At 35.1% G+C, this 16,865-nt stretch overlaps 3 protein-coding genes and 1 non-coding gene across 10 annotated transcripts in view; 2 read left to right on the top strand and 2 right to left on the bottom strand.

The window, feature by feature from the left end:
- The window catches only part of LOC139959699 (xylosyltransferase 1-like), an 84,209-nt gene extending 79,671 nt beyond the window's left edge, over positions 1 to 4,538 (top strand). The window contains exon 10 of the mRNA XM_071957505.1: positions 657 to 4,538. Within this exon, the coding sequence (XP_071813606.1) occupies positions 657 to 1,328 (672 nt within the window). The 3' untranslated portion in view covers positions 1,329 to 4,538. The remainder of the gene's footprint in view (positions 1 to 656) is intronic.
- Positions 3,012 to 11,560, bottom strand: LOC139959706 (large ribosomal subunit protein mL62-like). 5 transcript variants are annotated; one of them, XM_071957520.1, is made up of 7 exons: positions 11,465 to 11,560; positions 9,219 to 9,450; positions 8,285 to 8,324; positions 7,703 to 7,762; positions 6,781 to 6,863; positions 6,155 to 6,324; positions 3,012 to 5,557 (listed from the first exon to the last, which is right to left on the bottom strand). In XM_071957520.1, the coding sequence occupies exons 2-7, from the start codon at positions 9,429 to 9,431 to the stop codon at positions 5,470 to 5,472; spliced, it is 654 nt and encodes a 217-aa protein (XP_071813621.1). In that variant the 5' UTR covers positions 9,432 to 9,450; positions 11,465 to 11,560; the 3' UTR covers positions 3,012 to 5,469. The 5 variants fall into 5 exon arrangements, with proteins under 5 accessions (XP_071813621.1, XP_071813619.1, XP_071813620.1 ...); XM_071957518.1 differs by having other exon boundaries at positions 11,431 to 11,549; XM_071957519.1 differs by having other exon boundaries at positions 11,376 to 11,529.
- Positions 11,561 to 11,626: 66 nt separating this feature from the next.
- On the top strand, positions 11,627 to 11,708 carry Trnal-aag (transfer RNA leucine (anticodon AAG)). Its single transcript has one exon. It is a non-coding gene; the product is annotated as a tRNA-Leu (tRNA).
- A 1,022-nt stretch (positions 11,709 to 12,730) lies between these two features.
- LOC139959703 (neuronal-specific septin-3-like) overlaps positions 12,731 to 16,865 on the bottom strand; it is a 54,628-nt gene continuing 50,493 nt past the window's right edge. For all 3 annotated transcript variants that reach the window (XM_071957512.1, XM_071957513.1, XM_071957514.1), the window contains 2 exons: positions 16,741 to 16,837; positions 12,731 to 16,165 (listed from right to left, as the gene is read on the bottom strand). In XM_071957512.1, coding sequence (XP_071813613.1) covers positions 15,999 to 16,165; positions 16,741 to 16,837 — 264 coding nt within the window. In that variant the 3' untranslated portion in view covers positions 12,731 to 15,998. The remainder of the gene's footprint in view (positions 16,166 to 16,740; positions 16,838 to 16,865) is intronic.

Raw genomic sequence — 16,865 nt, 5'->3', positions numbered from 1 at the left:
TTTAGACTGGATGCAAAGTGAACTTTATAATTTATGGCAGATCTAATTCTCAGTTCAGAAAACTGGTTTAAAATGCCGGAGTAGGTGAGGTTGTCAATTCTCCAAAATTGGCTGATTTGGGTGGGAAGTTTCTTCTTAGGCTCTCAGTAGTAAGAAATCAGACTACATAAGATCTTTAATAATAATAAAATTTTAAAATGAACTTATCACTAGGTATGTTCCACCTTGTAGATTAAGGTCTTTCAATGAAACCGCTTTCGGTTGTTCCAAGATCCTGCTCCAATTATGGCAACCATTGTTTCCCAGGACAGTGATAATGTTGAATTTGATGATATGGATTCCTGTTATTGAAATTATTTACAAATCATGAACAGAAAGCTGACTGGAAACCTTGAAAACAGTATTTCTAGAGGGCAAATAATTCAGTCCTAAAATCAACTCAAACCAATGATAGTTTTAAGAGTTATCGGGAGTTTAAGAACACCAAGAGTAACATCAACAATGAGATGTGAACAGAAGATATAAGAAACAAAACCCAAGTTATTTTGGGGACCTGACATAATGCACTTCTCTTGCTGTATCATGCACTTCCCATATAGACTAAGTCATTCCACAATATTTTGATTCTTACCTTTTGTGTCTCTGGGTCTCAACAGGTTGGACTTAACTTTGATGCCAAAGAGCGAATTTTCAGAAAGTACGGGAACATCATGGGTCCATACGACAGTCCGACCTTTGCATCACTTTGGGTCAAAGGCTCAGAGTACAGCATAACAATCACATGGATCGACCCAGCCAATCATATAGCAGCATCGTTTGACACGACCATTGAAGCCGACAGAGAAGAACTACACCATCAACCGCCGTTCAATAAACCGCTACGCCCGGGCAAATGGACCTTAAAGATTCTTTACCATTGGGAGGTTGTGGCAGAGGTCAATTTTTTAATAGTCCCACTATCGACCATGAAAAATAAAGAGTTATCCCCTTCTAAACTGTTTGAAACTAATTCGGGTCCTCTGAAAAACAATTATGTAGGAAAGGACTTCTCCCCACTAAGGTCTGTATTTGATTTAGAGGACAACTCAGCGCTTTTAGCCGAAGCCAACAGAAATAGCAAAAAAAGTGGGTCAGAGCTAGTAAAATGGATCGACGATAGCATCAAGACATTTTGGTCCGTGTCCGGATTCTGTTTACACAAGCAGCAGCCTTCGCCTCGCTCGTCCTGCCCGCAACTTAAAGTATGTACAGAATACGCTTGGAGTACCTTTAGTCTGGACATCAAATCTCATCTTGGTAAAGTTAATGCATTTGGAAGGTTAAGATGATAAATAATGATAGGCTGATTTATACAAAAGTAACTATTTATTAAAGATTATTTTTGTGACAAAGTTTTTTCTAAAAGTATCTTAAACATTTCAAATTTTCTACTGCCTTTCTGTTGATATAGATAAATATATATATTTTTTTCGTTTTTTCTTCCTTTGTGGGTTGAAAAGTGGGATGGGAGGGGGGTGGGAGTGAGTGAGGCATGTTGAAACCTTTGATATGTTGTCCCACCAGAGCATTATGCAAGGTTTTTTTCTTATGAACAGGTTGCAATATGTTTAAAGTATGACATCATCTGAAATTGTGTATTTATATTCAGAAAAACCTGTTTAGATGTAGAGAGGTATTCAATTGGGTGGGGAGGGGGAGGGGGCAGAGAGTGGTAGGGGCCAAAGAGATTGGTGGAGCCTCATTGATAAGTTAAATGTAGATTTTTGTATTGTTTCTGCAATAGCTGTATTGCATTTATTACAAAGTATAATCCTAGAAAAGCTAATTATTAATATTAAATTTATATATTTTCTATTTTGCCATTAACTCAGAAAAGGTCTGATGTATATGTAAGTGCTGCTACAGAGAAACTATTTTCACAATTATATTTCTCTCTTGTGATTTATTTTATCTTTACCCACTTGACAGTGACATGCATGCCATATAGCACAAATCTCATCCTATTTATAATCTCAAAAATAGATGTGATTGGATTGGTTGTTTAGAGAGTGGGGTAAGGGGGAAGATATCATGAATGTCTCAGGGACTGCAATGAAAGACAAACTGCATAATTAATTTGTTAATACCAAGGAGAGAAAAACATGGTGAAGAAACAGTGCTTATCTACTGCCAATAGCCTTTGGAAGGTAAATACAGAAATGTTAAGAGGGCCGAGAAGTTTTGATCCCTAACAGGATATTCAGAGGCAGAATGAAATGGACAAGGACCTAGCCTCTAACCTATCACTGGAGTTGGTGTGTGCATGCTTGTAAGGGAATGCAATTGATAATGATATCTGTAACAAAAGGATGGATATAGGCCCAGTCTGAATTTAAATTGCTATTTTGGAGAAGTGCATTTTTATTGACATTGTGAACTGCGCAAATTCATACATCTTCAATGTGTAACCTTTCACAACAGTGCTGCAAGAAAAGTAGAACAATATTTGTCGGAGCAACATTTTGAGCTGATTTTACCCCCTTTTTTTCACACCAGTTTATATAGATAACAAAGTAGTTTCTATTTGGACTAGAGTAGAAGTCCCAATTTGTGAATTATTTCAAGCTGATTTATACATGTTATTTACACTAATGTAGACAGTTAAAATAAAACAAAAACTGTTAGCACACTGCTCATCCACTTAAAGAGCCTGTGTAAGAGAATGTGTAAAAGTAAGTGGGCCTGACTTTTTGATCCTAGCATGATCTTCTTCAGAGGCTGAATGACTCTTTAGCCCTTAAGATCAGATCTTCAGCCTCTGGAGAAGATCATATTGTAGACATTGTTATAAGTTTTAAACTTATTTTGAAGTACTGTAGTAGCAGCTGGCAGATTTGATCTACGTAGCTTTGGATTCATCTGATCAGCAACTTTGCTATTTGTTTTGTCTTCTTTTTTCGTACATTACCAGGTGTTCATTGTTAACTGACAGGTTGAAGGCTTGAATAAATGCTAGAAGATAATACTTGCAATAATATGGGAAAGTAAAATATCATGCTTTATTATATTTTTTTACATTCCACACTTAACGATCAAGTATTGTTCATTAAAATCCATAAAATAGACAAATGTACAAAACCAGTAGTATGTATGGACACCTGTTCAATTTCTAAAATTGAGAATTAATTCAAACTGGTTTGATCAATTCTACATTTTGTTGCAAATTTGCAAGATTTAGAGATATGATTCCCTAGACACTGTAAATTACATTCTACTAAAATGTTACATTGATCAAACAGTAGAGAGAAGCAAACTACACTGGGAGTAAATAACTGTTCTAGAAATTTGCAACAACAAATATTTGTCAAATATAAGAGTAATAATGTTTACAATTGCCTTGAAATGAATATGTTCATCAGTAATTACAAATATTTTGATAAAATTGCTGACATTGTTTGGAAGATATCATTAAAAGTTTTGATGGAGCTTAGATTTCCAAAGAGTAAAACCTTGCCATAATGCTCCCTAGGGAACCTCATTGTATGTTTAAACAATATTTAAAGCTGGTTTGTCAATCATTTGTGGCATTTTAAGATTAAGAAACTAGAAAATAAACACCAGTGCCATACCATACATCATCCTGATTAATTGAGATTGTTGTTTTAGTTTAGCAATGAACATAAATGTATTGTCCTATGGACGAACTAAATTATCGCAATTTTCAGCAGTTTATGAATGAACAATTAATAAAAGTATAAACATATGGTGTCACTATACTTGACAATTTCAAAAACATGTTTTATGGCCGCATGTATAGCTCTGCAAGCTTAGCGGGAACAGATGTGTAACCTGGGCAGTATAGCGCTAACACTATTTTAGCGATGCTAGCACTTTAGCAATGTTAGGGTATAACATTGTTTAGACTGTACAGCTAAACTAAGTGCTAACCTGAACCTTGAACCAAAGAAATATGGTAACCCTAACCAGTACTGGTCTTAAAAGTACAAACGAACACCATGAAACGAGGTGGAATAAAGACTCGTGGTATATTTCATTTCCTCCGGTATGTTTATTTGTCGAAAATCATCATGGATATTATTAGTATCAGTAGACAACTGATGACATACTAGTATATGAAATACAACGTTGCTGCTGCTTCAAGGAAAACTTTGAAAATGCTCACCAAGTTGTGTCCAAGTATCTTCTAGAAATACAGTATATTTAAGTATCTCTTAAGAGTCAAAATTGATTTTGAAGTGGTAGGCAGTTGGAGCCGTGGAATCAAAGAGATTTTTACCGCCTTGATATTTTATGTTGTAAACAACCTTGTATGCCTACATTAATAGTAAGAAAACGGCCGATATAAGTTGATGATTGTTCAATTATACTTGATAGTGTGTCTGGGATCCTACTTGTTCTTAAGTGGTTTGCAACTGTCCAAAGTTTCCCTTTAATAATTAGACAATAATAATTAAACACTTTTCTATGCAACTCATATATTTGTATATTGCTGCTGCAGCAAGGGTATGAAAATTATAGAAAATGGAGATTTAACACTTTTTCTGTCTTCTTATCCCATATTTGTTGTACATTTCTACTCTCTTTATATATCTTGTACATTCAAGGACAACCAACCTGTCAGATGTGTCTGCTTGAATAGTTTACACTCTCCACAATTACAGATGTCAACATCTCTCCTGGTGTTATATGGAATATGCATGTCCATACTCTCTTTATATATCTTGTACATTGTACGACAAGGAAAACCTATCAGATGTGTCTGCTTGATAGCTTACACTCTCCACAATTACAGAGGTCAACATCTCTCCTGGTGTTATATGGAATATGTATGTCATTACTCTCTTTATATATCTTGTACATTGTACACCAATGACAACCAACCAGTCAGATATGTCTGCTTGATAGCTTACACTCTCCACAATTACAGATGTCAACATCTTTCCTGGTACTTTACATGGTATATGCTTGTCGATATCTAATGTCCAACGATACGCATATTCATTAGATGGTCACACCACCAAACAGCACAAGGATCTGTGATTGGCCCTGTCTCTTTAGAGTGTTCTGATTCAACCAGTTACTTTGATACACTGTCAGCTTTATCAGCCAACCCAAATACAATACAGTAGCAACTAATAATAATTCTTTTCACCACTTTCACACTTCAATCTGTCTAGCTATTGAATTGTGGCCACACCTACTTGTCTTGGTCTCGTCCTTGGTTATACCCAGTTGGGACAATTCTTTCTATACCGTACTTCATGTCCTGCTTCAAAGCACTTGTACTGTCAGTATGAGCAGGATGAATATCATGTTTCTATCTGAGGAAGGTAAGGAGCTGATTGTACTGTTAATTGATAGTCCTTTCAAGCACGGTAGTACAATATAGAGTGGTAAAAGCGTTAGGAAATTGTCCTAACTGGCTGCTCGGTTACAACCATGTCATGAATATTCACCAACATGTCATTATTATTCATCAGCATACACCTGTCTGTCTGTCTTGGTTCTTGAATGGATAGTCTTCTGCTTCAGACGTTCTCGTGTGGATTTCTCTTGCCTGCAAAAATGGAGGATATATTTGACTATTGTTCACAGCTGTCTTGTAACAGTTATGAAATTATCCCTCAATATTCCAGTTATTCTAACAGAAAAGAGCAAAAACCTTAAACAGCTGCTGCAATATTATTTAAACTCTAACAGAATTTCCCAATTATAATATGCCATGGAGATGATAATCTTACAAATTCAGAAATATGAAGTTGAGAAATACATGGGGATGGTGCCTGATTGATATGCTCTGGGGCCATAAGGTATAATAATGCTTCCCCCTCCCATACCCCTCCTTTTTCTTCCCGTTCTGCAAACACCCCAGAAATGTATTGTGGTAAGCTTCGCCCTGGAAATGTTACCGAGTCCCTTTGACCATGGGGATTGCAGTTTGCTATTATTTTACATCATGATTCATTACTAATTTGAGAAAAGAAAGAGAAACCTAAGTCTATCGTAAATTCGAATGTAACTCTTCGTTTAATTGGAGTGATCGATGTAATAATATATAGGCTTCCTAGCCTAACACCTAATCCCCAGGCAAGGTTTGCTAACTGTGCCCTCTACCCAAGCTAACAGGAGTCCAATGCCATGGTCTCACATTTACCTCATTCTCCAGACTGCTGCTGAATTTTCATCTGGTTCTTTGGGTGTCCTCTGTACTTCAGCGATGATATCTCTCAACTTCTGGAGACAATCTTGGACGTTTCTCATCTGTGACCGTGTCTTTTGAGATGTGATGACCAGTTCGCCTTTTGCATTGATATTTGTTTGCTTCTGAACAATGTAACAAAAAAACAAAAACAAATTACTAATGAAGGAGTTTTCACACCATTAACTAGTTAACATTAACCACAATATTATTATACAAAATATGGAGATTGATGGGCACAGCAGAAAGATGATGTAAACTTTAGATTGGTTCATCCTCATTAAACCAATGACAGTACGAACATTAAGATCAAACTCTACTAACCACCAAAACTTAACAAGTCTATTAAAATATTACAAGTTTGTTGTGCTGTTTCTCTCTTAAGCACACCTCAAAAGAAAGAAACCATCCCCCAATTCTCATTCTGCTTCAGTTCTTCTACAAATTGCTTAAATGATTGACACCCAAACAATTCCTCCCCAGCCCTCTCCCATTCCCTGCCTGGCATCTCAGACTAGAGACTTACAATTTACAATTGACCTGCTTTTGATATCCCTCACTGTTTAATCTTTTGTACAAACCTTTTCTTGTATTTGTGCTCGTATACTGGCCGGTAACCACTCTGCTGACTCCAGGTGAAACCGAAGGTCTACTTTTGATTCAACTGTTGGTAACAAATTAAGAAATGCCTCATTTGTGACATGTCATGCTTTTGAATGCTTCGGAGGCTTCTTCCAATGTTTGGTTAAAGCTGATGAACTAGCAGAATAACCAGAAAGCCAAGAGGTTGAGCCATTCCTTGCCACAAGTATGAATGTACATTCAAGCCTTTCCTGTGGAGTTATTGCTCTTACAACGTTCCTAAAATTTGATTGATGGTAACCACCAATAACCTTTGAACTCCATGAAAAGCAAAGAGGCTCTTTTACTTAATAAGTTGGATCCAAATGTCAAGTCTGAATTTCATCCAAAATATGTTTTTGAAGTTATCAAGTTTGCAAGTTTTTCAAGGCTTAGATCTCTGGTTTGATGAGGAATCAAAAATAGACTATACAGCTTTTTCAGTTTGGTCAACAATTTCACCAAATGTACCTAAAATACCACCGCAATTGGCAATACTGATACACCTGCCACGATCTTTCTATCATAATAATTTATTATATTTATATTACTGTATATATTTCTAAATTAGTAAATACATATCAACGAGTGATCCATTCATGAATTTTATTCGATTCTCAAAATGTTGCCGTTCAGAGACACTTCTCTGTGTCAGTATTAATAGTCACATGGAACCAGCAAATTAGAAACAATATTTCAAAAGAAAATATCACTTGACATAAAAATTTGCTAGCAAAGCTTTATATGAACTACATTACTATGGGATTTCAGTATCACAAACTTGACCAAGAATTTTATGCTTTGAGAAAGAAATAATATGTAGTCATAAAATTGTCATTTTTGTTATTCATGTCTCACATTTTGAAGCAGAATCTGACTCACCTTTGTTGACATTCTGACCTCCCGGTCCACCACTTTTGCTAAACTTGACATTTAATTTATCTATAGAGGTGAGAAAAAAAACATCAAACATTAATTAATTCACTCATTTTTTTCCAGTTATGAGCACCTTAAGGAATGTGTGAGATTAAAGATGAGACCATGATGATGTGACCAAAGAATCACATTTTGAAAGAACATTAAAACACAAAGGAAACAAGAAAGGAAGCATATGAAACCAGCATATGTGAGCAGCATTTTCTGTGCTTATCACTTTTACTAAGATCAGTAAGTCTGATATAGAAACATTTAACAGAGGCAGCTATGCAGTGATCTAGACATTTATATATGTGTGACACAAAAATCAACATACAGCCACACTTCATTATTTTAAGACTAGTGAAATTTTAAAGAAAATCGTAGCAATTTAGTACATCATATCAGATGGGCAGTGAAGTCAAAACGTTGCCCTTGATAAGAAATATCACCTGAACTTGATGTGTTTATCTGTTAAAAACATGCTGGCTTTCATTGAGTGCAACCAAAACCACTACCCTCCTTTAAGATTGCTCGGGTGAGACTTACCTATCGGTATGAAACCAGAAAACTTTTCTGTTTCTGAAACCTGTAAACAAAATTAGAGCTGGTTAATACTAAAAATATGGCAACCTTAATACAGTAAAATGTGAAGTAAATTTGAACGTCAAGTGGAACTGAATTCTGTTTTGTTGCTCACATTTGGTGTACAGGTTGAGCTACCCCAAGAAATATCCTCAAAATAATAACAAACAGATCAAACTATATCATTACACATCAAAAAAATTAATTTGGGGGGGGGGAGGTGAGGCCAGCTAATTTGCTTAATTTTGACATGTTAAATAGAAATAGAAAATAAAAAATTCTTGGAAAAATGAGAGAATCCTGTCAGCCCAGTTTTCAAAAATCAGAATTTTAATGGTTGCTTTAAATATTTTTCATATCAGTGGTCTAATTAAATTTGGGGATGTTGTAGGAAGAAGGTTCAAACTGCTGATCTAGAAGAACCATAATGAACATACTGTATATACAAGAATGGATTTCATAATGAAACTGTTATAATCTAGGCATCTTCTGTGTTTCCATTTTTGTTAAATCCATATCCAGGTTAAATTGGAATTTTCTGTAAAAATAACACTTTGTTCAAGAACTGAACTTGAGCAAATTTCTGCATTGTTATGGATTTTAATAGGTAGCAGAAACCGAGTCAAAATCAATGGAGCTAAATCTTAACAAATCATAACAGAATGGAAGACCTTATCACCATAGATTCTAAAGAAACCAGACATTTCATTGCATATCTCAGTGTTTTCGTTGTTCGAAAAACAAGGCAATAAAAAGGTGAGATACTTAGTTTATAAATAGTCTTTTTCAAGTCTGTTTTTTTTCTCACTTTTGTTTTTTCTCATGATCCACTCTTAACACCTAATTTTCAAAGCTTCATTTTGATCTTTCAAAAAAGATGAAAACTGATGGAAGTTACCTCTTCTATGTCATCCTGAAGTCGAAGGAATAACTCCTTGGATGGTTTATCCAACGGTTTAGTAACATCCTGATCGCTTCCTGGGTAGAGTTTGTTAAGACTGTACTGACTTTCATATGAAGAATAAAGAGCACGCAATTGATGCGTTCGAGAGAGATGTGCAGACACCACAGGTCGACTCAGAGAACAGAGCAAGCACACCCGTCCAAACATGGCTTTCTATTTTCTAAATCTATAATAAAAATAATAATAATAATAATATTGTAGATTTTAATAGCGCCACACAAGAAAATGAGTAACTGCCCATGGCGCTTATGAATGAAGTTAGAAGGAAACTCAAAGAATATCTGAATATATTTTTCTTTTAAAAATTACAACTTAAAATGTATTTTTCTTTTATATTTTCAACTTGGCTAGCCTAGAGCAATACATGCCATCCCTTTGGTACCTGGTGAACAGTCGAGGGAGAATGTGCTTGGAAGCTATGCACTATGTGATACAGCTGTGGACTATGTTGAAAAATAAATGGGCATTGAAGGATCATATCTCTGCACAGGGCTTCAGCAGGTTTTGCAGAGAAAAATACACTGTTTCAGTGGTTGATATCCATTTGCTAAAAACAAAAATTGTTCATGTGGTCCATGCTTGTGTTATGCTCTTTGAAACATATGCCTACTCATTTTAAATGCTTCAGGCAAAGGTTAACATGTCTTCAACAGCAATCCTAAGTTTGCCAAAGACAAAGGTCCCACTGATAACAAACTCACTGATTTCGCTCAGCAGTTTAGTTCTATCCCTTAGCAATGTGATTTCATTGACGGTTTGAAAAAATTCCACCATAAATAGAGAGAATACTACTTGTATACGTCGGGGAGTCAAACTACACAATTTAGGCAAAATTTCCCTAACTTCGCCCATGCGTTTAATTTTACTGTGTAGGCTATATCTGTTAAATGGGAGAAATAGTCCAAAACGTGCCTCAAAATACAAAATTGATGTTTCTTAGTTTCACTGTGGGAATTTGGCTGTTGACATTATGGATTTCTGGATTAAAATTAAATTTGAACAAGTAGTTACCATTTTACAATACAGCAACTACAGTGTTTACAGTGGTACAGCTGCATTTATTTAAATAGTAACACAGTACACAAATTTAGGAACATGTGAAATTACCAAATTCTACCATAACTATCAATACTCATTTACTAGTTTTACAGTACTCTTGTTTACAAATGTAGTCGGCCTAGCCTAACTGGGTTTCAGTTGTTCTCCGCACATGGTAATTTCCGCACATTACTTTCCGCTGAAAAAATTCTTGTGCGGAAAACACCTTTTTTTCCACTTAACTGTACAGTATATTTTCCCTCAATTTAAAGGGTGTGAAGACTCGCGCAAAAATAAACGTCTAATGCTGGTAATTTGACCTAGCCTAGTTTCGAATGAGGTGTACAGAAGTGTTAAACAATACCATCGATCCCAGAAAATACACACACAGCTTGCTTCTTTCCATGTGCCTAATCATTTCAGTAAGCCATTCTGCTCCTCCCAAAAAACCGGTACTTTCTGTTGAAAAACGCTGTTCACCACTGACAAATTTGTGTGCGGAAAACACTGTTTTGTTTGAGCGGAAAGTAACGTGTGCGAAGAATAACGGTTACCGCCTAACTGCAGTACTAGTCTGGCCCTGTAAATGAACTGGCTGTACTTGCAATCTGGCAGACGTTATTGTGTGCCTCGGCTGCATTTAGTTTTAATGCAGATCACCTATGACTCAAAATGGTCAAAGGCCTAACGTTAGGCATATCCTAATTGACAATGCATAATCATGGACGTTAAATATGAATGTAAGACTAAGAGAGTGACTTTGGTCAGCTTGCGGCTTTGATAAGCCAACGAGGCTTCTTCGCGAGTTCCTGCTTGCAGGAGGATCTAGGATACATACATACATGTATAATTTATTATTACATAGCCTAAAGTAACATTGGGAGCGTCTGTTATTAAACCGAGACTAACTTAGGCTATAGCACTGCGGTAAGGCTAACAAGTATTGTAACATGAGTCAAATGTAGTGTGAGTAACGTGTAGGTCTAGCCTCACAAGTCACAGTCATAACCTGCATAAAAAAATCACAGCCGCGTCACATCGACCATGGGTTACCCTAGAATGAGAGTGAGATGTATTGCAAATCACACAGAATCCCTGTCTTACATACTTGATACTATGCAAAAAAGATGTAACGAGCTCACAGTGATAAAGTATGTGCACGCCGGTATGATATTTTGACTTCAGGACAAACGTAGGACTAAGCATGTGTATCATACATACGTACCCTCGAACATTGCACAATCAGATTGACTGTAATGAGAATTTTGTTTATATTAATTTTAAATCCTTCTAAATATCACGAAGGTAGCGTGGCCGAGCGGTCTAAGGCGCTGGTTTAAGGCACCAGTCATTTCGATGGCGTGGGTTCGAATCCCACCGCTGCCACAAGATTTTTTTCCATGTGACATATCATTTTTACAATGTAATAGTAGTACACATATTAAAAGCAAGTTACTGAAAAGTATATATTTTGAACATTTCTTACTGTTTTGCAAAATGAAACTGTAAATAAACTGAAAGATATGTAGTACACATTTGGTGGTCTAACTGCTGCTAAAATTCCATGCTAATAATACACAATATAATTACCATGGATCAAAAAGTTTCCAAAGATTGTCAGTTAAGTTGTTCTACCTCCTACAAAACAATATGGTATTTTTATTCACAAAATGGAATAATGATACCATATATTTAAGATCAATCAAGCTGAAACCTTACAGATTTTGTGCAGTAAGTAGCTTTCATACTTGTTTTATCTCCTGTTGAGTACACATGACCATAAACCTACCCCCCAAAAAATTAAAAAATCAGGCTTCTTCAGATTACCCATCAAGTCATAATGGCAGAAATAAATGTGTGTCATCAATATTTCTGTCCTCTACATGCATCTTGTTCATTAGATTAGTCTCAATATTCACAGGAAGAGCTTTCAGATATAATCATGTCTTTTAAGGCATTGAAGACTCGTCCCAAACCGCGTGCCGTGGTCTGAAATAGTTAACTTTCCGTTGCTTTCAAGTGAAGTTTTTCTCGTCGCTACAAATTGCAGACAGTACAGTAATGAAACGTGATACCTTGTTATCTTTAGCTGGACCTGAGATGTCCATCGCTTTATAGTTTGTACACTGTGCTGTGGGTATTGACCGCAGCTGTATGTACTGACTGTACACTAGTGTCTAATTACCGACGGTAGCAAGCTGTGTGTGTATTTTGTGGTATCCATGGTGGTGTCTAACACTTCTGTTACACCTCATTCGAAACTAGGTCAGATTACCGGCATTAGACGTTTCTTTTTGCGCGAGTCTTCACACCCTTTAAGGGTTCTGCAAGTTTGAATAATAATTGGATAGGGAATTTACAGTAAAAGACAACATTGTGACATAAAATGACAACCACAAAAAAATAGATATAGTCAAATTTCTTCAATTTTATTCAATAATGGAAAAGAGGAAAAAAAGGGTAATAGTAATACAAAAGTGTAATTTACATGACTTATGGTGAAGTATACATAACTGTATTGGTTTATACCAGTTAGAGTTATTCAAACAATAATAAAAGGAACTGTCTGTAAAAAAAACACATTCACCAGACTTTGTAATGTCAAGCCTACAGTATTGTTGAAATATATTAAGTTCTCCAAGTTACAAGGCACTTTGAAGTGGCATATATATAGCACCATAATGTTAGAATTGAAATGGAATAAAAACAAGTTATAATGTTGTACTTTTAAGACAGAAACTGTAACATATTTGTACCAATATTCTTTTTTTTTTTGTCTTTCAGTTAGTCGTAAAGTAACATAATGACTATTGAACAATAACAGATATAGTTTTGCCAAAGTAGAATGAGTGATGAGTTGTAAAATAATTTGTTTCTTTTTTTTTTCTTTCATATTTTGGGGGAGAAAAAGGGACACAACCAACAAGGGTATGGAAAGACTCAATCAGACCCCTTCACAATCCCTTGTGTATATCTTACCATAAAAAGGACACATATGGAAAATTATTTTTGCACATTTAACTTAAGAAAGTACCTTTGTTTTGTAGGACTCTGCTAGTACAGCATTATAAACTTGATCCCTGAATATGCAAATCATAATACCATTGGCCAATTGCAGAAATGAACTGCTAACAAAAACATATTGCAATATTTTGGCATTAATGGAATATCTTCTCCAAAAATTTGGTTGCAGAAGAAAATGCAGATTAAATTATCTTACATTATATATTGCAGATTTATCCTGCATCAATTATTAATTGAAGACAAAATACAACATTCTGATACTATTTCCAATCACAAAGATATGAGATTGGTGCAATTTTATGAAGGCATCTGGCAACAGTAAACTTACTAACATCATTGCTACTGAAAAAGTTTCTATGTGAACCATAAACTGGATAGCATGTTTTATAACAAGGATATAAATCTTCCAAGGTTTGTTGTATTGTTATGAATGCATCTTGAAACAGCAGAATGAGTTTTACATAATCACCAAAGATCAGCTTGAAAATTTAACTTTCTCATTATATTTGTAAAAATCATTAAAAACCCATAAAGGATATTATTTTCACAATTGTAACTGTACTTCCATTTTCTTGAAGCCTTAAAAATAAACCAATTTAATGGATTTCCCTTAAAGCAGATTGCTTATTACAGAGAGCAGCCTGTTTTATAACAAGGATATAAATCTTCCAAGGTTTGTTGTATTGTTATGAATGCATCTTGAAACAGCAGAATGAGTTTTACATAATCACCAAAGATCAGCTTGAAAATTTAACTTTCTCATTATATTTGTAAAAATCATTAAAAACCCATAAAGGATATTATTTTCACAATTGTAACTGTACTTCCGTTTTCTTGAAGCCTTAAAAATAAACCAATTTAATGGATTTCCCTTAAAGCAGATTGCTTATTACAGAGTGCAGCCTGAAATATTTTAATCTTATAGATAACTATCAAATTGTATGCCACTTGCCAAAATCATCAGCAAACTCCTTGAAAAAAATCGCTATTTTGGACAAAGATAAGGGATCCCCAAAAATACTGAGATTTTCGAATAAAACATAGTTACTTTGTCATTTCTGAACAGCGCCATCTATTTTAGCGATCATTCCTATAGGCTATAACTAGAGAGGAACTGCTGGTTTATGGCAGAGGGTGAAAGAAGCTATCTATCTTAACAAAAGATGTCCAAAGTGTGAAAAGTTTAAATATCTTTTTCCCTCCACGACCTTCCCCCCCCCCCCACCCCACCGCCCATCTCCACAAAAGCTACATTTAGCTTTTATTTTTAAATAATAAAATAAACAAACATAAATGGGGAAAATAAATAAAGATTAACATTACACACTGGCCCAAATATTTAAAATGAAACTAAATGAAACCTCGACACAAACTTCCATCTTAAAATATTTTTGAAAGTAGAAGATAGGATAACCTATTCTAAAGATTGTTATAGCAAAAGTCAAAGTACTCATATCACAATGCATAGGTGTTTGCTCCCAAATATACAACAACTGGATGCACCTTATCCCTATTATAATTAAAAGCAAAAGCCACCCCACCCAACCCACCCAACCCATCTCCTCTGCATCCCACCAACATTTGATAAAAATTGCTCTTCAAACCCTGACCTTCTTCCTTGCACAAAAATAACAAATTCTTGGGAAATGATACCCAAACTTTATTTTTCTCCCATCAAAAACATATAACTGTAATCAGAATAAAACTAACATTTTGCAATGAATAATGATCACTTCAAAACTAAATCAGTATCACCTTTGCTATGCATCCTTCCTAACTTGCAAATGTTTGTAACGTTTGTATAAAAGGTATCCTATATAGCTTAATATATCTCGTAGCTGTTCACATTAAAAGATTTATTAACAACATTGCCTTGAAACATGCTAGAAAAGTCAAATAATGGTCACAAAGTACCCTTCCTTGAGTATAAGACATTTAATCGTATTACTGAAGACTACTGAATGTCTACTAGTAATTTAAATCATATCGAAAATACTTTTGAAATTGTTAAGCAGATGCTTAAAATACGAAGCCTCTGACAAAGTTCTATGAGGCAAGATATTTTAGCTGTTTTCACTCAAAGGTAGCTAACTAACATGTCATTAATCATTCTTATTATTATATTTTTTTTATGAATTTATTGTGACATATTTGTGATACTAAGCCTTTCCATATTGTCAGGGCCAAACATGAGCAACCTGATTTCAAAGTACTTTACTGTTTCACTTAGCTGTCCATTAGCATGGTAAAACTTTGAAGATTCTTAAATCCTCACGGCAACAAAAATCTCACTTACAATCCAGCGATTGGGTTACACTTTATGCAAAGTCAAATGAAGTTAAGTGAAACTTAAAGATAATGTGTTTACTTTGCATTTGTATTTGATTTTTTTTTTGGTTTATTTGGTCAGATGTGAAGTTATCAAAACTCAATATAAAATATATAAGGAGTTGATATGTGAGGCTAGATCCAGCTTCTTGTACATAACCATAACTAAATACAACAAAAATTCATATGTGTAAAAAAAGCTTGAAGGATATTTTTACTCAAATATTTTTAAATTCTTAAAATGTAAAAAATTTGACACCCCAAAAGTTAATATTTTTAGAAAGCACTGAACAGCTGTTTGCAATAAAATGTACTGATGTTTTGTTAGCAGCGACTCTCCTCTGCTTTCTCGAACTTTTGCTTGGCCGCTAGCCTCTCCCGTCGGAAGTTCTCGTAGTGTATGCTGTCCGTGACCTCCTTCAGGTCTTGCATGTGTGTCCTGATCAACATGTTGCGTAGATGAGAAAATTCACAATGTTTCGGATTCTCCACTGCAAAGAAAAGGACATTGAGAACAGGGATAAATTTACACTTCTGGCCAGTAGACATGAAGAACTTGAATTTCACTAGTTAGGTCACCATCACTCAAAGGACTAGATTCGTTTGAAGGTAATATCATCTTTAATACATAACAGAGTGTGTGGCTTGAACAAACAACATAAAAAATAGATTTACACAGAATGGACATAAGAATATGAATATAAGTAATGTTGCCGTTATGCTGACTCACTGACACTTTTATCAATGGTCATCGGCAGGCCATTGAAAGGATGGACAAGATTATTTGAACAAAGTCAAAAGATTCCAAGATAATTCTTTTCATCCCATTGTTATTATCCTATTGTGTTTTCTTGTGAAACCAAAGTAATGCATCATGGAGGTTGCTCGATGTTTGCCTGATTTTTCTGTCCATCAAGAAACCAATGTTACTCAAAACATGTACTGTTTCGCTCATATTCAATGACGAATCGTCATACTAAGAACATTGCAACATTAAATATGTGACTTGTCCTTTAAACAGTATGTGTAGTCGATAAATTAATAGGAACTGTATAAAGTTACAAACCCTCTATCAGGCCCCAGTTTGTAAGTCTGCCAAGAACTTTCTTGCCATCAATCTCATGGGTTTTGTCACTTCCAACCACAGCAAAGGGTATCTGATCCTGTGAAAGGTGAGAAACCAGGATAAAA

The sequence above is a fragment of the Apostichopus japonicus genome, chromosome 19 (assembly GCF_037975245.1).
Source record: "Apostichopus japonicus isolate 1M-3 chromosome 19, ASM3797524v1, whole genome shotgun sequence".
NCBI classification, from domain to species: Eukaryota; Metazoa; Echinodermata; class Holothuroidea; order Aspidochirotida; family Stichopodidae; genus Apostichopus; species Apostichopus japonicus.
Note: the sequence above shows the minus strand (reverse complement) of the source record. Positions and strands in the feature narration are given on the sequence as shown.